This window comes from Lepus europaeus, chromosome 9 (assembly GCF_033115175.1).
Source record: "Lepus europaeus isolate LE1 chromosome 9, mLepTim1.pri, whole genome shotgun sequence".
NCBI lineage: Eukaryota > Metazoa > Chordata > Mammalia > Lagomorpha > Leporidae > Lepus > Lepus europaeus.
The window spans coordinates 79,614,665-79,639,106 of record NC_084835.1 but is presented as its reverse complement, the minus strand read 5'-3'; the positions used below and the strand labels follow the sequence as shown (position 1 = coordinate 79,639,106).

Sequence of the window (24,442 nt, the reverse complement as noted above, 5' to 3'; positions counted from 1 at the left end):
GAAGAAGAGACAAAGAATAAACTTTCAATTCTTTTCTTTTCCATAATTTAATATCTTTCAGATATTAATAAATTAATAAATATCTTCATATATTAAATGTTGATAAATAATTTGTATATTTATCATTAATAAATTAATAAATATCTTCATATATTAAATGTTGATAAATAAATTTGTATATTATTAATAAATTAATAAATATCTTCAGAGGATTATTGTACAAAAGATAAAGGGGATTCAAGCAATGACAGCAGAGGATTATGATAGTTGAAGCTTGGCTCATTTTGTTTCATTGTGGACCAAACTCTAGATAGGCTTATTTTATTTTGATTTACTTTTTAAAAACTCCAACTTGTTGATAATTTTAGTAACTTAGGGCTCAAGAATAGTAATTATCTCCACTCTTTCCTTAACTGAACACAAGCTGGAGACTTTTTTGATTCTTCAGGTTTGTAAGGGGTCTTGGTGGGGTGGTATACAAAGGATTGGATGCCCCTGATTGGAAAGTAAAACAGTGTTCTTGGCTTGAGATAGGCTGGCTTCCAGCTGATGTCGAGGAGTTTTCCTGGAAGCAATCCCAAATTTCTTGTCGGACTCCATAGAAAGACAGGACTCTTGAATCTTCTGTGTGCCCTTAATAGCGCGTTAGGTCCAAATTTCTTTTTTTTTTTTTTTTTTTTTTTTTTTTTTTTTGAAGATCACACACGGCCACATTGCCACAGCAGTAGGAAGGTGGTCTGGAGTTATTCCTGCTGGGGGGCACATTTGCATAATGCCTTAGGGACTAAGTTATGTGTTCACTTGCTAGTCCATTTATGTCTGGGGGAAAGAAAGAAGGGAGGAGTTTTCCACTTGTTTTTGGTGAGTGGTTATGCTATTGTTCTCTGGATGATGGCTTTGGAAACCAGAGCCCAACTTGAAACTGGCTCTTACTCAAGACACTGAAATAAAAACAAGAGTCATACCAATAATAATCACAATCATTAAAAGGGACCTCCACTGTGTATGTGTATTGTGTTTCAATTAGTACCCTGTATTGAATATATAAGAGTTGGAAAGTAGGTACAACACATCACAGCCTTTAAAGGATGAATAAATCACTCCTTTCTTTGCTGCAAATTATACCGTGGTACAAGGAGTGAAGACATAGAATGGTCAGTACCTTCAGAGGCTCCTCTGCTACTTCCAGCGCTCATTACCTACAGCAGTCCTCTTGTCCACCAAGTAGAGCTTGTTAATTAAACTTTGCCTTCACTGGCAAGCCTTCCTCCATTGGCTTGGTTTGTTTTGATTGGGACTGTGTATGTCATATATGTTATATGCCACATACATCACTACTTTTGATATTTAATTGTTCCTGGATGTCCAAAAATCCATGATTTGAGATATTCATTCTACAAGTCAAACATCATCAAAATTATACATATATTGCAAAATGGACTGCAAAAGTGGTGATCCATCACTTTTTGTTATTAAAGGTAATGAAAATCATACATTTCTTCCATCAAAGACATTCAGAGATGTCCCAAAATGTAGTAACTGTCCATCAGGAAAGAAGTAACTTTAACAGTTAGTGAAAATGGAGCTATTGACTCAATTTTCTTTTAGATGATTTGTAACATGGTTCACCATGTTTCTGCAGGTCCTGAAATTATTTCTTTAAAATGAGTTGCATATTTTCTGAGGTATGTTCATTCAGGCACAAGCTTCAGAAAGGTAAACATGTGCTCCTTGAACAATTTTACTTATGCTCTGGGCCAGTGCCAAATTCTTTTTGCTCTGACTTAGTCTGATTGGATAATTGCTTATTTGTGGAAGCATTTGTTTTCTTTTTAAAACATTTTTTATTTATTTGAAAGGCAGAGAGAGAGAGAGAGAGAATAAGAGAGAGAGAGAGAGACAAAGAGAGAGAGAGAGATATCTTCCATCCCCTGGTTCACTCCCCAGATGACCACAAGAGCTGGGGCTGTGCCAATCCAAAGCCAGGAGCTTCTTCGAGGTCTCCCATGTAGGTGCAGGGGCCCAAGCACTTGGGCCATCTCCCACTGCTTTCCTAGGCTCATTAGCAGGGAACTGGATGGGAAGTGGAGCAGCTGGGTCTCAAACTGGCACTCATACGGGATACTGGCATCACAGGCAATGGCTTAACCCACTTAATGCCACAATGCCAGCCCAAAGGGAGTAATTTTTAAGGTCATGAAATGTGTGAATGTGGAATTTTCTAGACCAACCTTATGCTCACTTCAGTAAAGTCTTTTAGGGAAAAAATTTTGTCTGGATCTTGTGGTTTCTTGGAGGTAAAAGTGACAAAGTTGGATCTGCTTACACAAAGTGTGCTGAATCCGTTTAGAGTCCTCTTTCTTGGCTTCCTTACCAGCCAAATTCATAGTATCTCTCACGAAGCCCAGGCAATGGTCTCACATCTGGGCATTTGATCCTTTTCTGCTTCTTGTTTTAAAAAGATCATGGCTTCCAGTGTACTTGGAACATAATCAACACTGCCTGCGACGGCTTCCAGGGCACTGCCTGATGATCCGTGTGCTGTTTCCCTCTTCAGCCTCGTCACACACCCCCGGCCTCTCACATGCACCTTTTTTAGTTCTTTCAAAACCCTGGGCTCTTTCTGCCTCTGGTCTTCACTCAGTTCCTCTCTGCACTGGCTGGCTTCTTCCTGTTGGCCAGGTGGTCGCTAATGTGGACTTCTCAGCGAGGTCATTATTACCTGCCCCTGACACGTGTGCATCCTCAGCCCCATTACCGTTGTTTGTCTGTTACTCACTCCAATTTGTTTTCTTTATATAGCTTTAGGACACCTGGTGTAATTGAGTTCTACCTTACTTATATTTCTATCTTACTTATATTACCTTTCTCCACCACTCCACTACAAACTCTATCAGAGAGGAATTGTATCTATTCCACTTAACTAGAATATCTGCAGGATTTTGCAGAGTGAATAAATGAAAATATCATTAAGAAATGTGTACAAATCTATCTATAGGGTCAAAGGGCACATCCAGTTCAAATTTTTAATAGATTATCATCCAAAAGACTGACAATAAATTTTCAACTAATTGATGTCATTCCTCCCCATTCCCTACCTTCTCATAAAGTTTGTTACAGATAATTCTCCTCTGCATTTTTATGAGAAAATAGCATGTACTCATAAAATATATTTTAGCTCTGAGATCTAAATGTTGTTTAAGTGCTAACAATTTATTAGACTGTAAGAAATGAAAATATGATTACAATCCTGAGTATATCAATTTAAGGATCCAGACACAGAACTAAGCAGGTCCTTGTCATATTTTTTTTAGATTCATTTATTTCTTTATTTGAAGAGCAGAGAGAAAAAAGATAGAGAGAGAGACAGAAAGGGAGAGAAAGAGAGATCTTTTATCCACTGGTTCATGCCCCAAATGGACGCAACAAAACCAGGAGCCTGATTTCCATCAGGGTTTCCTGTGTGGATGGCAGAAGCTCAAGCACTTGGGCCATCATGCCCTGTGTTTCCAGGCACATTAGCAGGGAGTTGAATCAGAAGTGAAGCAGCTGGCTATCCAACCAGCACGCTGATACAAGACGCTGGCGTTGCAAGTGAAGGCTTAACCCATTGCATCACAATGCTAGCTGGTGTCTCTGGCATCTCTTCTGGACCTAACACCATTTTAGCCTTTCCACCATCTCAGGTGAGATGATGATATGACCTGAAAAAATGTGAGAGCCAGACTGTAAAATTAGTATTAATTTACTGCACTTTGTAGTTATTTACAACACTCCTTTTCATTTGCATATTTTAAATCTCCCTTTTGATGATGAAGAGCACATTTCACAGAATACTCAAGTATTTTCAAGTTGTGAGAGATGTGACTTCTGTTACTCTAGTAATCAAATTGTAACAGTTTTATTCCTGATAATTCCTGAAGATGGGGGTGTTTTGAAAAATAATTGTTAAAATTTAAATCTCAAAATACCACTCTACTCATTGGAGGGAACAATACATGGAATTTTCCACTGCCTCTCATGCTACATGCCAGGAACCACGGCTGCCCACAGAAATGGCCACACAGCACTGTAGGAAGCAGATGCTGTCTGGGGAAGGAAGGAATCCTGGGATGTGCTTTGGACTTAGTGGTTAAGATGCCCTTGTCCTGTATCTGAGTGCCTGGATTGGAGTCCCACCTCTGTCTCCTGATTGCAGCTTCTGGTTAAAGCAGACCGTTGGAGGCAGCAGGTGATAGCTTCTGAACTTCTGCCATTCCTGGAAAACTTGGAGACCATTTTTTTCCCTTATTGTTCGGTGCTATTTCCATACTCTGCACATGGAAAACTAGAACTGACTTCTCAGCTCCTGACTTCAGCCCTGCCCACTTGTGCAGGCATTTGGGGGCTGAACCAGTGGGTGGAAACTTCCCCTACTTTTTGATTGATCTGTATTGTCTATCTGTCTATTAATCACTATTATCTATCTCTGTGTCTCAAATAAATAAATACAATCAGACATTTTGAGAAGAGAACAACATCTGGAAATAGCACTGAATGGTAAGAAGAAACCACCTCCAAGGATTTCAGGAATGGCTGTGATTCAGAACCATGAGCTCTAGCACGGTGAGGATGGGTATGCTTCTGAGAAGCAGAAGCTCGTCATTCTTTGTTCATCAGAGTCAGTGCATTTTTCTAGGGAGGATTCATGGATGACCTAGTGATCCTGTGCTGGCACTTGCATAATCAGTAGTTTCAAGTAATTTTGTCAAACCTGGAGTTGCTGTAATTTGTACTGTACTATTAATACCCTGTCACACTTGTGAAAAGATTAATTAGAAAGAATAGAATTTTCCTTTTTTAAAATTTTATTTTATTTATTTGAAAGGCAGAGTTACAGAGAGAGAAGGGGAGAGACTGATCTTCCATCTGCTGGTTCATTCCCTAAATGGCCACAACAGCTGGAGCTGGGCCAGTCCAAAGCCAGGAGCCAGGAGCCTTCTCTGGTCTCCCACACGGGTGCAAGGGCCCAAAGACCCGGGCCATTCTCTGCTGCTTTTCCTGTATAAGTAGGGAGCTGGATCAAAAGCAGAGCAGCCAGGAATGGAACTGGTGTTCACGTGGGATGCCAACACCGCAAGCAGAGGCTTAACCCACTGTATCACAACCCTGGCTCCAGAACAGAAATTTAAAGTATATTTTTTTGCTGCCATTTTTCAGAAGGCAAAATGATATTTGCATCTCATGGGAATATTTATTTTTTTTTTGATTAGTGCTCAGGAAAGCACAGAACTTGAAGCTGAAGCACATGAGCATGTTTTTTCTGCAGTTTTGGACATGTCAAATTGGCATTTGGTTGAATAAGCATGATCATTAATTGATATTAAAATGAGGATTGGCATCCATTATGGACTTGGATTATTAATAAATCTTATGGCAAAATGTTGTTTAATCCATAGATTTTTTTTTTCCTATGTTGTTCTCATTAACTTTTTTGGAACATTGTTCCAATTTACTTTCCTTCCTTGAAACCTCCCCAGCTTTATATGGGTTCCTGTAGTCTGAACTACAGGTGTGTTTCTCAAAGCACATTCTTTGCAGCACAAATTCATGTTGTTTGATCCAAGGCTGGCACAACTGCAACAGATTTGGCCTTTTTCTGGAAGGTACACCTAGAGAGAGATTAAAGGTGGAGAAAACTCCACCTTGTCTTCTTCCTCATTAGCACAGCAAATGCGTGAGTCAGTTTAGGCTTAATTTTTGATGTGTTAGACACAAGGCTAGTTTCATGGATCTTTTGCTTAACTTGTGCAATGTAGTGACATAATGTTAGATTATGTCAAGATTGACAGTTTTTCAAAACACCTTTCATTCTTTAGAGCTTGAAGTGATGCAATTTATACTAATTTGGGTTGGTCAGACTTCATCTGAAGGAAGTACGTTGATCTTATGAAATTTTATCTCCAGTTACTAGATTTAATTATACCAAAGCTCCTCAATTATCAAATTGGTCTATCAAGGTTTTCATTTTATTTTGGGAATGAGCTACATTTTGATAATTTGTATTTTGCTGGGAAATTATTCATATATTTCTAGTGCTTTCAAATTTATTATCACATATCTGCATGTAATATTTTTCTTAGAAACTTGAAGATTGATTTTTATATAATGCATGGAAAAATTAGTAACTTTTTTAAAAAGACATTCAGACCGGGCCAAGTGGAAACCAGGAACCAAGAACTCCATCCACTTGGGTGGCAGGGGCCCAAGCACTTGAATCATCTTCTACTGCCTTTCTAGGCGCTTTTGTGAGGAATTGGATCAGAAGTGGAGCAACCTGGACTTGAACCTGCGTCCATATGGAATGCTGGCATTGTAGTCAGTGGCTTAACCTGTTGTGCCACAAAACGCCAGGCACAGCTCAGAGTTTTTGATGTTCAAAGGCCCAGTGTCAGCATTAACTCATGGTGAAGGTTTCCTGGGATGTGGCTTCAGGGTGATGAGAGAGCATGTGTGTAAAAGTGGTCACATGCCATGAAAGGAAGCCAGAGAGAGACAGGGAAGGGGTCAGGTTGCTCTTTCTTAACAATCCTCTCACAAGAACTAACCAGAGTCCTGCAAAAACAATATTTCCTTTAGATATATACCTAAGTTCTTAATTTGGGAGGTTTCTAATGTCAATGATAATTGTGTTTTAAGTTTCTCATTCCACTTGTTCATTGCTGGTGTAGGAAAGCTATTGACTTTTCACACTTGTGTATATTAATTTTGTATACCACACTCTTGCTATATATATTTTTGGGATTCTCTCAGATTTTGTATGTAGACAATCATGCCATTTGCAAGCAAATATAGCTTTATTTTTTCCTTCCAAACCTATTATTTTCCTTCCCTATCTTATTGCATCATCTAGAACTTCTAGTGTGGTGTTGAAAAGGATCAGTGAGGGGAACATACTTACCTTATTCTTAATCTTGGTTGGAAAGCTTAGAGTTTCTTAGTGTCCAGTCTGATGTTATCTAGATCCATAAAACTTTTTAGGTAGATATTCTTAATCAAATAGAGGAAGTTCCCCTCTATACCTAGCTTACTACAAAGTTTTTTTTTTTTTTTTTTTTTTTTTTTACTTAAGTGGTGGATTTTGAGCAAAATGTAAGGTCAGAATCATGTTTCTGAGGCAATCTTTCATCAAAGAGCAGGACTAAGATATCTGGGAGAGAATCTAAGATTAAGATCTGAGATACTATGTCCACCTGTAGGATGTGCTCAAGTTTCAGTGTTTGAAAAGATTTTTGTGAAGTTAGTATTCAGAAATCCAAGTCAGGCGTAAAGGGAGACATACTCAGAATAAAAGTCAAGATTTCAGAGGGAAAAAACTCCAGAAAACCACAAAACGTAAAATAAGACTGGAGTACAAATTAGGAGCAATCAGAATAGGTGGCTATGTGGTACATCAAAATGTTCATGAAAAAATGAGCTAAAAGACGTTTATTTTGTTGCAAATTTTTTTCTTGAAATTAATGTATAATTTTCAAAATACATATTTTCCATGAACTCTTTTGAATTCCTTCTGTATGATTGTATTTCAAAATATTTATGCATCAAAGTAAACTTATCTTTCAAAAATTGCTTATTTTTATTTATTTGAAGGTGCACACACACACAGATCTTCCACTTGCTAGTTGACTTTCCAAATGCCCACACAGCTGGGCATTTGAAAGAGCGGTCACAGCCTGAAGCTAGGAGCCAGGAACTCAATCCATGTTTTCCGTGTGCATGGCAGGAATCCAAGTGCTTGAGTCATCAGCTGCTCTCTCCTAGGCTGTGCATGAACAGGAGAGTGGAGCTTGGCCTTGAACCCAGGTACTCTGATATGGATGTGAGTATCACAGGCAACTGCACCAAAAACATCACCAACTTCCAACTTACCTTTGAAGTCTCCCAGTTAGTTGGTCAACTCCATATCAGGGAATGCCTGTTCTAGAACAAGGACTATCTCTGCTGGAGCTTGCTTGGCCTTCCTCGTGAAGCTGGGGAAGTGTGGGTGAGTGTGGCTGGGTCCAGAGTGTACAGATCCTTCCCGGAAGGTGAGCAGGGGCTCCTAATGCCCTTCAGAGTGTATCTTCCCTGTGGTCTCTTTAGTTGCTGCTGATGCTCTCTATGTTTCTTACTTTCTCGCCTTCCCTCTCTTTCCTCCTGATGCTCCAGATATTTTTCACCTTTCTGTCTATCCAACTTCCTCTTTCTTATTTTTTTAAAAATTATTTATGCACTTATTTTATTTGAAAAGGGAGAAAGAAGAGGGAAGAAGGGAGTGAGAAGAGAGGGGAGAGGAGAGAGAGATGTCTTCCATCAGCTGATTCATTCCCCCCAAATGCTCCTACAATAACCACAACTAGACCAGGCTGAAGGCAGGAGTTAGAACTCAATCTGGGTCGCCAACGTGAGTGGCAGGGGCCCCCAAGTGCTCAAGCCAGCACCTATTACCTCTCAGGGTACACATTAGCAGGAAACTGGAATCGGGAACGGAGCTGAGACTTGAACTCTGGCGTGGAATGTGGGCATCCCAAGCATCGTCTTAACCACTAAGCTAAACACTACTCCTCTTCTCTTTCTACGTTTTTTCTTTTCCCCTTGCAATTGCTTCCTCCCTGCCTATTTTTCCTTCTTCTTCACTGTCTCTGGGCAGAGCATAGATCAAAGTTTGTACTAATCTGATTGTCAGAGGAAAGTGTCGTTTTGTAGTTTCATTTGGAAAAGAAAATGCCCCCAAGTAACTTTTTCACTCCTAAAAGATCACTTAAGCTGCTTCATATTCACTTAGGTTTAAATAAGATCCCTACGCTAGAGCATGAAGAAACCAAGCTACTGTATGTGGGAGTTGCATGTGAGGCGATTCCCTGGCGCTTGATCTCAATGAAGGTGGGAGCACTGGAGTTCAGTTCCCTCACTCTCAACCCACCAAGAAGGGTAGCACAGGGAAAGTGGTGAGGGTATCACAAAATCCCAGGGGATTCTAGAGTTCCTTTCAGAAAAGCTGTCAGTCAGTGGGCTTCCCTCACTCTCCCTCTCCTCCTCATTTGACCATAAACACCCTACAGTTACATACCAGGGCTTTACTCACAAATGGGGGTCCTTCAGGACTGGTCTCCTCTTGCACAACAGTATGGAATGCTTCCGCTCACTACCATTGTAGGAAAGATTTAGTGTCTGATAGGGCTTATCCTGTTAAATAGGAGTAGGTGAGAACTGGTAAGAATTTCATACTCAGAGACCATGTTGTCTATGGAAGTCATTTTTGGGAGGTGATTCTCATGCAGCTCAGAGAGAAGGGACTGGTCTTTTATCACATGTCTCATCTAGGCTAGAATTCCATTCCCAGTTTTCGGATTTTGGTGACAGACTGCCACTGAATCACGCTCATAGTTATAAATCTCTACAAAATGTAACCTATTAGTACTCTGAAGTCAATGATCAAAGCAGAGACGCTCAAGAGTGAAGTTTGTGGGGCTGTTGCTGTGGCATAGCGGGTTAAAGCCCCGGCCTGTAGTGCTGCCATCCCATATGGGCGGCAGTTTGAGTCCTGGCTGCTCCACTTCTAATCCAGCTCTCTCCTATGGCCTGGCAAAGCAATGGAGGATGACCCAAGTCCTCGGGCTCCGGCACCCACATGGGAGACCAGGAAGAAGCTCCTGGCTTTGGGTCAGCAAATCAGCTCAGCTCTAGCCATTGCGGCCATCTGGGGAGTGAACCAGCAGAAGGAAGACTTATCTCTCTCTCTCTCTCTCTCTCTCTGACTCTACCTCTCTATGTAACTCTGTCTTTCAAATAAATAAAATGAATCTTAAAAAGGAGTGGAGTTTGCTAGGTTTAATTTAAATAATTGCAGAAATATGGTACAACTCCAACCCACAAATTTTTCTCCAAGTAAATGAACTGTCTCCTTAAGAAAAACACAGTTTGCCTGTCGTAGATGAAAATAACTGAGTACTCATTTTTATAAATTCTTCCAATTTGACAAGTTCAGTATTTTCCAGGGCTTTCCAAGAAGAGGAATTCTGTATAAAGGACCTATTCAGGACTTATTTTTATGTGATGTGAGTGTTACCAGTGCACTGAGATATCTTTCATTTGCATGGCATTTGCTCTACCTTGAGGTACTATCCAATGTCTATTGGGGAAGTTAGTAAGAGCTTTCTCATCCCAGAAATAAAATCCTTCTATATTCCTTTCAACTTATTTATAGAACATAGCACTTGATATCCCAGGAAACTTGAGGTGAACTAGTTTAGAGGTTTTAAAATTTCTTTTTACTGTAGCCGTGATCAAAAGCATAGTGTATGTCATCAATCAACACACACATACACAAACACATATGGGCATGTAGAAATGAAACAAGAGTTTCGTAGGACAATACTTATTTTGCTATTTCCTTTTATATTTTATTTAATTACATTAAATATGTTTGTACAGATAGGCATATTAAAATGACCTCATGACATTATTAGTGATGTGACCAACTATTGAAAGACATTGAGTTTATTGAATTTTCTAATTTTATAAGGAAGTAAAGTAAGGTGAACAGATATCAAGTAATTTATCTAGAATTAGACCCAAATATGAATAGAATACTCAGTCCAATCAAGCATAGGGACAAGTCTTGGTGGGTAGAAATTGAAACATCTGATCATCTTTCCCCGACGTGCTAATAACATCTCTTTGTGATTTCTCTCTTATAAAAACACATTTCGCCATAGTCTACAGATAATAAGAGATAATTTTGACATCAATGTTGAGAAGTGATTGAAGAAGCATAATTCAATCAACAAATGGTCATTCCACAAGCATGTATTTAGTGGCGAGTATGTACTGGGCATATCCTGGACCTAGAAATGCAAAGATAAATGATACAGTGGTATAATATTGGATCAAGATGCTCTACAGGGGTAGAAGGAAAGCAGCCAATGCAATCCATGCTGTGAAAGATTTTATATGTAACTGATTGTTCTTGTGAAACTGACAAATATTTAATGAAAACCCATTATTTTATAATACTCAACTTGATCTAACAAGAACATGTACATAAAGGAGCAATGATTTTAAGACTAAAAGTGGTGATGAGACTAATCATGGACCTATCCTGGAAATCCAAGAGGCATGGTCAATTAATTATGCACCCATTCTTAAGAATCACCAGTTGCTCCAAATTTCGAAGCCCATTATAAAGCATCTCTTTATTTTTACCAGATATTTTCCAGTTGACAAAGTGATGTATGTTTTCCCTCTCAACTCTTCACTGCTAACCAGTTTGCCTATTATGGAACTTGGTGGTTTCAACTCATGTTTCATTTCTCAGCCTTCTTCCTGTTAAGCAACATGATTTTCTTGTCTTAGCTTAGGGTGCTTGACAAGTACTTTGCCAAAACATGCAGTGAACTGAACACGCCCTCATCTTCAGAGAAAGAACAGCACCTTTCATTGCATGGAAACTGTAATTCTTATGCCGTGCGATGTTCTGGAGCCTTCTTCCTTTCTCCTCCTTTTACTCTCTAGGGGAGGGAAGGGAGTGGAGGAAGGAATGTGAGATGTGAGTTTTGTTGCCCACATAGCCTGTGGTGCAGGGCAGAGAGGAACTGCTGTTGCCTTGGAGAGAGATGGGAGAGGCCTGTTCACTCTTGGCCTGCTAGAGCATTGCTTCCTCTTCCAGATTCTCACGCTGGAGACGGAAGGCACCGACATCCTGAACTAAACTATATTAGGTTTCCAGAATAGGATAAAGGATTTTCCTTTATTTTTCATTTGTTTTTAATGAAAGCTTTGTTTATTGATTTTGAAAGAGTGAGAGAGGGAGAGAGAGAGAGAGAGAGAGAAAGAGAGGGAGAGAGGGAGAGAGAGAGAGGTCTTTCATCCATTAGTTCACTCCCAAGATGGCCACAATGGCCAAGGCTGGGCCAGGCTGAAGCCAGAAGTTTTATATGGGTCTCACATGTGGTTGGCATGGGCCCAGATACTTGGAACATCATCTTCTGACTTTCCCAGGCCTTTGGCAGGGAGCTATATCAGAAGCAGAGGAGCCGAGACTCAAACCAGCACCCAAATGAGAAGCCAGCTTCACAAGCACAGGCTTTATGCCACAACACTGGCCCCATTCTTCATTTCTTTCTTTCTTTTTTTTTTTTTAAGATTTATTTATTTATTTGAAAGTTAGAGTTACACAGAGAGGCAGAGAGAGAGAGAGAGAAAGGTCTTCCATCCGTTGGTTCACTCCCCACATGGCCGCAACGGCTGGAGCTGTGCCGATCTGAAGCTAGGAGCCAGGTGCTTCTTTCCGGTCTCCCATGTGGGTACAGGGGCCCAAGGACTTGGGCCATCTTATACTGCTTTCCCAGGTCATAGCAGAGAGCTGGATTGGAAGTGGAGCATCCGGGACTAGAACCGGCGCTTCAGGCCAGGGCTTTAACCCACTACGCCACAGTGCCGGCCCCTCTTCATTTGTTTAGATAACTAGTTCTTAGTGGATACATTTTATGAAATTGGGGGTGGGTAGAAAAGTGAGAATACCTTTTTTTTTTTATTTGACAGAGTTAGACAGTGAGAGAGAGAGACAGAGAAAGGTCTTCCTTCTGTTGGTTCACCCCCCAAGTGGCCGCTATGGCCAGAGCTATGCTCTGATCCGAAGCCAGGAACCAGGTGCTTCCTCCTGGTCTTCCATGTGGGTGCAGGGGCCCAAGCACTTGGGCCACCCTCCACTGCCTCCCCAGGCCACAGCAGAGAGCTGGACTGGAAGAGGAGCAACCGAGACTAGAACTCGGCACACATATGGAAGGCCGGCGCCGCAGGCGGAGGATTAACCAAGTGAGCCACGGTGCCGGCCTGAGAATATCTTTTAAAAAACATTTATTTTATTATTTAAAAGGCAAAGTGACAGAGAGAGAGAGAGGGACAGAGAGAGACAGAGACAGAGATCTTCCATCTGCTGGTTTAGTCCTCAAAGGACCACAACAGCTGGGGCTGGACCAGGTCGAAGTCCGGAACCCAGAAACTCCTCTGTCTCCCATGTGGTGGCAGGGGCCCAAGCACTTGTACCATCTTCTGCTGCTTTCCCAGGGGCATTAGCAGGAAAATAAGTGGGAGTTGGAGCAACTGGGACTTGAACTGGCACCCCGATTTGGGATGCAAGCACTGTGGCAAGTGGCGACTTAACCTGTTGTGCCCCTATGTGCCCTCTCTATTTCTTTCCCCAACTGTCTTGCTACAGCACTTGCTTTGGGACTTGATGTCCCAGTCCCATTGGATTTCAACAATCAGTGGAGGCTCCTGGAGTCTTTGGTGAGGATGCCTAACCATGCTGTGATTATGCCGTCTTGTGAATACTCAAGAGCCATCAGAAAAGTTAATGAATCTGATGAACTTATTTGGGGGAATTGTACCCCAACTTGTAATTATTCTGAAACTGATGACTATATAAGCTGATTGTTCCCATACATATCCAGCCTTCAATCTTCTCTGTTCAACAGACAAAGCATGTTATTCTACTTTTTCTTTTTCTTGTGTTTTTTAAAAGATTTTTAAATTTATTTGAAATTCTGAGTTACAGAGAGGCAGAGGTAGAGAAAGAAAGAGAGAGACAGAGAGACAGAGATCTTCCATCTGCTGGTTCATTCCCCAAATGGCTGCAACATCTGGAGTCAGGCAGATCAGAAGCCAGGAGCCGGGAGCTTTTTCTGGGGCCTCCTACATGGGTACAGGGGCCCAAGCACTTGAACCATCTTCAGCTGCTTTCCCAGGCGCACTAGCAGGAGGCTGAATTGGAAGTGGAGCAGCCGGGACTCCCAGGAGTGCCCATATGGAATTCCGGCACTACAGGGGGCAGCTTTATCTGCCAAACCACAGCACCGACCCGTACCATACTGTTTTTTTTTTTTTTTAAGATTTATTTATTTATCTGAAAGATAGAGTTACACAGAGAGAAGGAGAGACAGAGAGAGAGAGAGGTCTTTCATCCTTTAGTTCACTCCCCAACTGGCTGCAACAGCCAAAGCTGAGCCGATCCGAAGCCAGGAGCCAGGAGCTTCCTCTGGTCTCCCACGCGGGTGCAGGGGCCCAAGGACTTGAGCCACCTTCTACTGCTTTCCCAGGCCATAGTAGAGAGCTGGATTGGAAGTAGAGCAGCCAGGACTTGAACTGGCGCCCATTTGGGATGCCAGCACTGCAGATGGCAGCTTTACCCACTACGCCACAGCACCGGCCTCCTGTACCATAATTTCTCAACTCATGGGTCATAATGTCTGCTTTCCTGCCGGCATCTCAGTGCAGGTGAGACAGGCAATGTAAATTCCCTAACAGAAGGGAAGCAGGGAGAAGGGTGGAAATGAAAAATAATGGGGAACAGGCCAGTACATGAATATTGTGGATACAAGCTGTGAAAGCATAGTCATGGTTATACTCTGAACAGTGGAAAACCTCCACTCTTTCGAAATTAAGGCTGAAGCCAAGTGCCATCTCACGATGGGATCTACCATGATCATGTCAGCACTGGTCCTGTCTTTGCTGGGAATATTATTTTTTCCCTCTAAAACATACACTTGAATTGAAAGATCCTTCTAGATGGGTGTGTAACCTGTCAATCAGCCCACACAGTGCCTAGGAGATGCGATGTGGCATCATGGTTCAGAGTTCCTCCTGCCTTTTGGAGGATGGAGATAGGATTTTCATGGTCCAACTGATTAGATGTGATTTGCTGTTTTGTTAGAAAATTATACTCTATGACTTTAGTTCTAGGATTACATTATTACAACATTATTGTCTTCAGTCCAAAATTGGCATAAGCTTTACGGCTATCAAGAACAACCTGAGACAACCAGAAGCTGCAGCCTCAGGGCTTATCCTTCTATAGATTCTTCTATAATACTGGCATCCTTACATATATATGTATACACACACACACACACACATATACATATATACAAGCTTCATAATTAGTCGATACATCTATTGCATTCACAGGTTCTTACATGTGTATGTAGTCTTTGACTGGGATATTTCAATCCCAATGGACATCATGTCAGGTGCACATAAACCTCCACAGGCTGATAGTGAACACATTATTAGTTAGAATCTAAAAGTGGGGGAAACCTCGATGTTCATTCATGGAATGAAATAGCTTAAAAAAGTTTTTTTTTTTTTTTTACCAAAAATGTTAAACTTAAAAAGTAGACATGTAGTTTTAAATATATTAATGAATATATGTAATGAATAAGAGTGTAGAGGAAGACCAAAGTAGCCACACATTGGTTTTTCTCAGGCATTGTTGTTAGCTGAAGAGTAGACCTGGGTTAGTGTGAACTGAGGAAAACTCGCTCAGTGTTAGGCGTAGCTGCCTCTGGGTAATGGTACATGATTTCCATTTTCTCTTTTAAATTTTCTGTATTTTCTACAATAAGTACACATTAATTTTACCTTAGGACATAATCAATGCTGCACAAGTAGCTTGAATTCTTAGCATCATGATTTCTCAGTTTTGTTTCTAATCTTCATAAATGCACAAAGCGTATTATTCTTGAGGGGAAGGGCCTGGTCTTCACTCTCACTTACAGCTCCTTGGGCACAGAGTCGGACAGGGAGAGCGCTGCAGCTCTGAGAGGGTTTACTGGACTGGGTGTTCTTAGACTACAGTGCCATCTTTGGGACAGAGCTGGCATAACTGATTACCTCCTTTTGCTTGAAGATGCACACGTTGCCTTGGTGAATTAAAATAACTGCCTTGCTGGTCTCCCTACCAACAGTTTCATCCCCATTATACTCATGCTATTGAAAAACTTCCCAAGCGATTTCAAATTCACTGTTCCTTATTAATGTGTTAGTGGTTCTTTTTGACTTTCAGAATTCCATTAGTATGTCACACCCAATCCAGGCTTCTGAATCCTTGTCTATGTAATTGCTTACCTTCGTTCTTTCAGCCTTAGCAGCTTTCAGAGGAGCCAATCTGCTTCACCTTTCCTCTTTCTCCTTCTCTCTTCCACGTTGTTTTATTGACCTGGAATGGCTCTCTCACCTTGTCATCAGACTATTTCCTGTGGTTCCTTCTAGGTTGGCTCAAAGGTCACTTCATTTGACGAGCCTTTCCCAGCTCCACTAGGCTGGATGCCGCTTCTCTCCTCCCATAGCATTCTCACGCACACCTGTTGTACTTGTACAGAACTGTGTTTTAGTTGTTTTCTTCCTGCTTCTGATGATGAGAGTCTCAAGGGTAAGAACCCTAGATTATCTTTCTTTGCCTAGCACTTGCCTCATAAACAAATAGTGACAATGCTAAAAAAAAAAAATTGATGGATATGAGCATTGGAACTGGGTTACAATGGTTCTTATGGACTTTTTCTTTTCCTCAATTCTGTTCATCTATAAAAAGATCATAATATAGACTAAATGAGAAAAGAATTTGAAGAGAAACTAGCATAGTGCTATATGTATAATAACAAACATTTGTTATTTTATTCTATTTTTACAACCTGCATCTAGTTTCATGTTCTTCACACCTGGTGGCTCATGTCTATCTCACTGATACTAAAGTCCCCACCCAGTCAGTGCCTCCCTGTAAATTACATAATACAGGCTTCCTTGTTAATCAAATATTTATGCTGATCGCATGTGTGCACTGTGCCTTTGTACCAACACCTCACCATCAGTCATCATATATATTCACTGCTTCCCTAATAAGTGCACATTCAGCACCTCTCTTTCCTTTAACTCAGTCATCTGACTAATCACAGAGAAATTCACTCTATGGATTTCTAACCAAAGTGTGGCCTTTTAAAGAAAACCTTGTTCAAGGCTCATGGTTGAACTTTTATGACAACAACAGTAAATACATGTAGTCTTCAATTTCCTTTTTAAAAAACTTTAATAAATATAAATTTCAAAAGTACAACTTTTTTTTTTTTTGACAGGCAGAGTTAGACAGTGAGAGAGAGAGAAAGACAGAAAGAAAGGTCTTCCTTTTGTTGGTTCACTCCCCAAATGGACGCTATGGCCGGCATGCTGCGCCGATCCGAAGACAGGAGCCAGGTGCTTCTCCTGGTCTCCCATGGAGTGCAGGGCCCAAGGACTTGGGCCATCCTCCACTGCCTTCCTGGGCCACAGCAGAGAGCTGGCATGGAAGAGGAGCAACCGGGACAGAACTGGTGCCCCAACCAGGACTAGAACCAGGGTGCCGATGCCATAGGCAGAGGATTAGCCTAGTGAGCTGCGGCGCTGGCCCAAAGTACAACTTTTGGATGATAGTGGCTTTTCCCCCCCATAACCACCCTCCTACCCACCTCCATCCCATCTCCCGCTCCCTCTCCCATCCCATTCTTCATCAAGATTTATTTTCAATTATCTTTATATACAGAAGATCAATTTAGTATATACTAACTAAAGATTTCTACACTTTGCACCCACACAGAAACACAAAGTGTAAAACACTATTTGAGTACTAGTTATACCGTTAATTTACATAGTATTTTTTAATTTTATTTTTTTATTTTTGACAGGCTGAGTGGACAGTGAGAGAGAGACAGAGAGAAAGGTCTTCCTTTGCCATTGGTTCACCCTCCAATGGCCGCTGTGGCCGGCACACCGCGCTGATCTGAAGGCAGGAACCAGGTGCTTCTCCTGGTCTCCCATGTGGGTGCAGGGCCCAAGCACTTGGGCCATCCTCCACTGCCTTCCTGGGCCATAGCAGAGAGCTGGCCTGGAAGAGGAGCAACTGGGACAGAATCTGGCGCCCCAACCGGGACTAGAACCCGGTGTGCCGGCGCCACAAGGCGGAGGATTAGCTTGTTGAGCCAAGGCGCTGGCCTAATTTACATAGTTTTTGATCCACTGTCATCCACCTCACTTTACCTATATTCTCTGTCAGCGCCCCTGCACTCATTACCTTTGTTCTGCGCTGTTCAGCCTGTACATGAACCTGAGAACTAGCACCTTGTGTTAGCATGCGCTACCTGCCTACCAGCTTTTCCAGAGATAGAAAATTGCCATCGTAATTTGTAAAGCAGAATTTGTTTGTATAATTGTTTGGATAATTGTATTGCATTTAAACTTATTAGTTTTTTATTTTTTTAACAGGCAGAGTGGTCAGTGAGAGAGAGAGACAGAGAGAAAGGTCTTCCTTTGCTGTTGGCTCACCCTCCAATGGCTGCTGCGGCTGGCGCACTGCGGCCGGCGCACCGCGCTGATCCGAAGCCAGGAGCCAGGTGCTTCTCCTGGTCTCCCATGCGGGTGCAGGGCCCAAGCACTTGGGCCATCCTCCACTGCACTCCCGGGCCACAGCAGAGAGCCGGCCTGGAAGAGGAGCAACCGAGACAGAATCCAGCGCCCCGACCGGGACAAGAACCTGGTGTGCCGGTGCCGCAGGCGGAGGATTAGCCTAGTGAGCAGCAGCGCCAGCCCTAACCTTATTAGTTTTAAAAATAAGACATTTCACAATCTTTTTAATATACTTTTAAAATCCACAACAGCCTTGGCAAATTTACCGCCAATAATTCTTTCCAAATATAAAAATCAGTTTTTTCAGTCTGTTGTTATTTCAAAATAAGCTGAAGTAAACTTTAAAAAAGCTACCTTAGTAAAATAATTTTCATGATCTGGATTTACTCTTAAGTCCCTGTTAAATTATCATAACCATCATTCACATGTTGTAACATCACATCACCTTAAAGACAATCAGTTGGCTTTCTGGGAATGAGATTTGTCCATGTAACATGTTAAGTTTAGGGGTCAGCGTTGTGGCACAGCAGGTTAAGCTGTCATTCGTGACGCCAGCATCTATGCGAGTGCCAGTTTGAGACCCTGCTGCTCCACTTCTGTCCAATCCACCTTCCTTCTAATGTGCCTGGGAAAGATGGAAGATGACCCAAGTACTTGGGCCTCCTTGTGGGAGACCTGGAAGAAGCTCTGGGTTCCTGGCTTCAGCCTGGCCCAGCCCTGGCTGCTGTGGCCATTTGGGGAGTGAACCAGCAGATGGAAGACCTCTTTCTGTCTCTTCCTTCTTTTTTTGTGACTCTGCCTTTCAACTAATAATAACAAAAAAAATGTTAAGTCTGATATTTTGGGTTCATTATTTGGCTATCATAGTTACCTTGAGGAATCTATTATTAAAACTAAGTAACAAAAATTATTGTCATTTTATCTGAAAGGGAGAAACAGAGAGAGAGAAAGAGAGAGGAGAGAGAGAAATATCTTCTAATCACTGGTTCACTCCTCAGATGCCTGCAACTACTGGTACTGGACCAAGCTGAGGTCAGGAGGAACCTGGGAATCTGACTCTCACATGCGGGTGGCAGGGACCCAATACTTGAGCCATCACTTGCTGTCTTCTAGGGAGTGCATTAACAGAAAATTGGAATGGGAACTGGAACAACAGGTACTCAAAGACACCTGCTTGGATATGGAATGTGGACATTCCAAGTGAAGTCTTTATCACCCTACCAAATTCTCGCCCTGAAAGTAAATGCCTTTTATTCTGGTTTAATACTGGAAACTCTATTTTGCTCCCGTCTGTACGATTTATGAATTTATAATAAAAATAATTTTGGAAGAAAATAAAAATTACCAGTTAAACAATGGCTATAATGAAAAGAAATTTCATACAGACGGGGCTGGCACTGTGGCGCACTGGGTTAACACCCTGGCTTGAAGCGTCGGCATCCCATATAGGTGCTCGTCTAGTCCTGGCTGCTTTACTTCCAATCCAGCTCTCTGCTGTGGCCTGGGAAAGCAGTAGAAGATGGCTCAAGTCTTTGGGTTCCTGCACTCCTGTAGGAGACCCGGAGGAAGCTCCTGGCTCTTGGCTTCAGATTGGTGCAGCTCCGGCAGTTGTGGCCATCTGGGGAGTGAACCAGTGGATGGAAGACCTCTCTCTCTCTCTCTCTCCTCTCTCTGTGTAACTCTGACTTTCAAATAAATAAATAAATATTTAAAAAAAGAAATTTCATACAGACAAGCTCTCATTGTTAAGCAAATTCAAGAAGTTTTAAAATTCTTCTGAAGTATTTATCATGTGTAAAATTATTATACTAGAAAAGGCAAAGATACAGGTTAATGCTGTAGTTTCTAGAGGTCCAAAGGTTTTTGGTGCATAAATTCAATTTAATTTGAGTATATCAGAAGTGTCAAGATAATTAAAAGCAAAAACCATAAAACTAGGTGAATTCTGTGCTTATTAGATTTGAAAAGATACTGACAGAGATTGTAGTATAGCTGTAGTAGTCAGAATTATCAGTACCTCTAATAATATGTCAATATCACAGAAAAGTGACTAGAAATATATTTAAGTATATAGGGTAATATATATTTATGTAGTATTACTTCTTCATTCAATCAGGTTATATTTACTGAGTACCAGAGACTGTAACTGATGGAGAATAGCAAGTCATCATTATTCTTATCAGATTATTAAGGATTAAAAAAAAACTGTTAATATCAATCTTTATTAAGTCTGTGATTAAGCAAGTCCTGTTAAGAACAGCTGATAGAAATGTAAATGAACATTTTCATTGCCAAGGAAGTGTGAGAAAGTTCTATAACACTTATCTGTGAATGTCATCAAGTCTCCTTTAAGAGTTTATCCTATAGAAATACTTCAGCTGCTGTGTGTGTGTGTGTGTATGAGTGTCCATTAGGTATACATGATATGTTTGCAAATGTTCATTGTAGCATTGACAAAAACTGAAATTCACCTAATTACCCGGTAATAAGGGAGTGGTTAAAAATGTGGTACAAGTTTATGAATATTATGCCGATTTTTTCAAAGAATGAGGCAGATTTGTATGTGCTGTCATAGAATGATGTTGATAAGGTGAGAACATCAAGTGACAGAAGAACAAGAGAAAAAAAATCAAAATGTCAGTACTAAATTCACATTCTAATACCTTCATTTCGACTAGCCCCAGAAAAGCAAATCTGATAGTTCTGCTTTTTAAAACTGCCTGTTTCGAATACCTGTGCTGCATTGTCATTTGTTACTCACTTTTGAACATCACCCACATTTCACTTCTTCAGGAACTGTATGTCCAACATTCACTTTCTCTGTAACATTTTTAGCATTCTTTTCTTTTCTATTTTTTTTTTAAAGATTTATTTTATTTATTTGAAAGACAGAGTTACAGAGAGAGCTGGAGACAGAGTGAGAGGTCTTCTATCTGCTGGTTCACTTCCCAGATGGCCGCAACGGCCGGAACTGCGCTGATCCGAAGCCAGGAGCCAGGAGCTTCTTCCAGGTCTCCCACGTGGGTGCAGGGGCCCAAGCACTTGGGCCATCTTCTACTGCTTTCCCAGGCCATAGTAGAGAGCTAGATTGGAAGAAGAGCAGCCGAGACTAGAACCCGCGCCCATATGGGATGCCGGCGCTTCAGGCCAGGGTGTTAACCCGCTACACCACAGCGCTGGCCCCAGCATTATTTTATTTTCAAAAAGCATGTGAAATCAGTTCTCCACAGCTTCTTTTGAGTACTCTTTCAGCAAAAACTCAATTTCTCCAGAAATGTAATTGCCATCTTGAGTTAAATGCTTGCGACTTCTTGCTAAGGGTGACATTTACATAAGCTTTTCAAAAAATCATTCAGAAGGCTGCTATCTAGAGGTAACAGTGCTGAACTGCAGACACTTGCTCTTAGGTGTGTGGGAGACTTTTGACTACATCTGAAATTAAGGAGTGCATGCTATGTCCTGGACATTCTACTGATACTGGAGAGAAATGAGAAAAGCATCGTCTTCGTCCTCAAGGAACCCACAGTGTAGCAGGCATGGGGGAGTATTGTGCTCATCACTGAAAGGAGTAGAGGAGAGTTAGCCAAGCAAGCAGGTGTGGCAGTGGAGGGGATGCCAAGAGATGCTCCTGCAGGTGGTAGTACCAGAGAAGAGTGTGGAGGAGGGGAGGAAATAAAAATTAAGTAGATGCCGGGAGTGGAGAGGGTTCCAGAATAAGGAAGTAGGGTGGAGTAGAGTGACACAAGCACGGGAAAGCACACCCTCCTCTAGCAACTACAAAGTCCATTTACCTCACTTAAAGTGATAAAAAAATAAAGTCAAGGGCATTCTATGTGCAAATATTTTCACTAACATATAGAATAAGTCAGTGCTGCTGTAGACAATGCAACATGGACCTACTCACCTCAATGGTTACCTGATGGGTCCCCTGGGCCTGGAATGTTGGCTTGTTCCGTCCCGATTCCCCCAGAAGCAAATGCAGTACTAGGTTTCCTGCCTCAGTGATGTGGGCATGAGTCTCTGGATCATGATGATTGACAGCACGACTGTCATGAGGATTCATGACAGCTGTCCCAGTGTCATCTCATAAAATCAGACCTAGCCATTGCATGATGCAAAAAAGTTCACTGGTTCCTCATATTCTTAATTAAAGTAAATCCAGTCTCTTGATGAGATTCGAGATTTTCTACCGTCTGCTTCTCATGCATCTTTCCAGATTTAAGTCAACATAATTCAGTAAGAGTGAATGAGATGGCCATTGTGGAATGAGATGGTCCTGGGTTTGACACTTAACCCTGCTACTCATTTAATCTCTGACAGAAAAACAATTTTCTTTTGTTCTAGTGTATTCCTCTGTGGCCTGGTATAAATAATACCCCAGAGTTGTTTTGAGAATTTAATAGACATTGTATTTTGAGTATTAGTATAGTAACCATTATTAAAAATGAGTGATTATATGATAATTTTATAACTCCTCTTTTGCTTCAGACTTTTTTATTACATGTAATTTGACTACTTAATAATCTTTGGATAAACCCTCTATTTTGGCTTGTATACTTTTGTCCCATCAGACAAAGTTATTTGGTCTATGCTACATATTAAAGGAAATTTTCTCAATTATTCTGACTAAAATTAATTGTCCTTTTCTTATTTTCTTTAGAATTAGCACCTTTAGTCCAGAAATAAAAGTAATATTATGTTAAATTTAAATCCAGTGTGATCAGATGGTATTCAATTCTGTAATTAGAATGTCTGTACAAATTTCTAGTGTTTATTAAATTGATTTAATTTAATTTAATTTATTGATTTATTTTAATAATGTTATTTCATAACAAGCATACACAAATAAAATTATATTGAGAGAGTCTGCCATTAATAAACAAATGAATTATTGAAAATTTCAGTTTGCAAAAGTTTTCTGCACATAATAAAACATTTTTCTTATCACATTTTTAATTGAAGTAGAAAACATTATTACATTGAGTAGTAAATTGCAATCAGAAATATCTAGTTCAAAAGAGGATTTTTTAAAAAAAATATTTATTTATTTGAAAGGCAGAGTTACAGAGAAGGAGAGACAGAGAGAGGTCTTCCATCTTCCAGGTCACTCCCCAAATGGCCACAATGGCCAGTGTTGGGCCAAATAGAAGCCAGGAGCCAGGAGCCAGGAGCCAGGAGCTTTTTCCAGGTCTCCCACGTGGATGCAGGGGCTCAAGCACTTGGGCCATCCTCCACTGGTTTCCCAGGCACTTTAGCCGGGAAATGGATCAGAAGTGGAGCCCATACAGGATGCCAGCTTCGCAAGTGGAGGCTTAACCTTCTATTCCACACCATCGGCTCAAGAGGGCATTTCTTAAAAAAGTTTTTTCTTGAACAAATCTGTAAGTACTCTCTGTGTTCTTCCTGCTTTCCTCTCCCTTCTCCCGAGGAGACTTTTCTGAGAGAGCCGTTTATTCATTCAGTAAAACTATCTGAAGTAATTCTATGAGGCAGGAAATATGACTCAAGTGATGTGGTATTCTAGTTATTTGTTAAATCGCATTTCCTTAGTTTCTAGGTTGGTTTTTAAACCTTAAGATAAATGCTGGGGCCAGCGCTATGGCATAGTGGGTAAAAGCTGCCACCTGCAGTTTTGGATCCACCCAGCTCTGGCCATTGCAGCCATTTGGGGAGTGAACCAGCAGATGGAAGACACACACTCTCTCTCTCTCTCTGTCTTTCCAATAAATAAATCTTAAAAAAAAAAAAAGATAAATGCCATATTTTTACTTTCTAGAAAAATCAATAACCCATAAGCCGTGAAGGAGTATCTTGGTTTATGCTTTCTACATTGTTTGAAATGATGCTTAAAAATACACCAGAAGCTTGAGATGCATGTGAATCACAATGGCCATCTTGGCACAATGGTAGAGTTGCTTCTCCTGATAATGCTGGGAGAGAAAATGATATGGTTTGCAGGAAGGCATCCCCAGGTTTTCCTTTTTTGGAAGCACCTTCAAGTCTTTGTATATTGATAAAGAGAAGTCATAGAGGAAGAAAAAGTGCATAGAAAAGTTGTATTCCTTTTTCTTTTTTTAAGATTTATTATCTTATTTGAAAAGTCAAGGTTACAGAAAAGGAGACGTAAGGGCAAAGAGAGGGAGATGTCTTCCTTCTGCTGGTTTACTCCCCAAATGGCCACAATGGCCTGCCAGGAGCCAGGAGCTGCATCCAG

The 24,442-nt window shown here is 41.0% G+C and overlaps 1 protein-coding gene across 1 annotated transcript in view; it reads right to left on the bottom strand.

Annotated features, from left to right (window-relative positions):
* Nucleotides 1–22,291, bottom strand: part of DSG3 (desmoglein 3) — a 64,232-nt gene extending 41,941 nt beyond the window's left edge. The window contains exon 1 of the mRNA XM_062200024.1: nucleotides 22,133–22,291. Coding sequence (XP_062056008.1) covers nucleotides 22,133–22,291 — 159 coding nt within the window. The remainder of the gene's footprint in view (nucleotides 1–22,132) is intronic.
* Nucleotides 22,292–24,442: the final 2,151 nt, after the last annotated feature.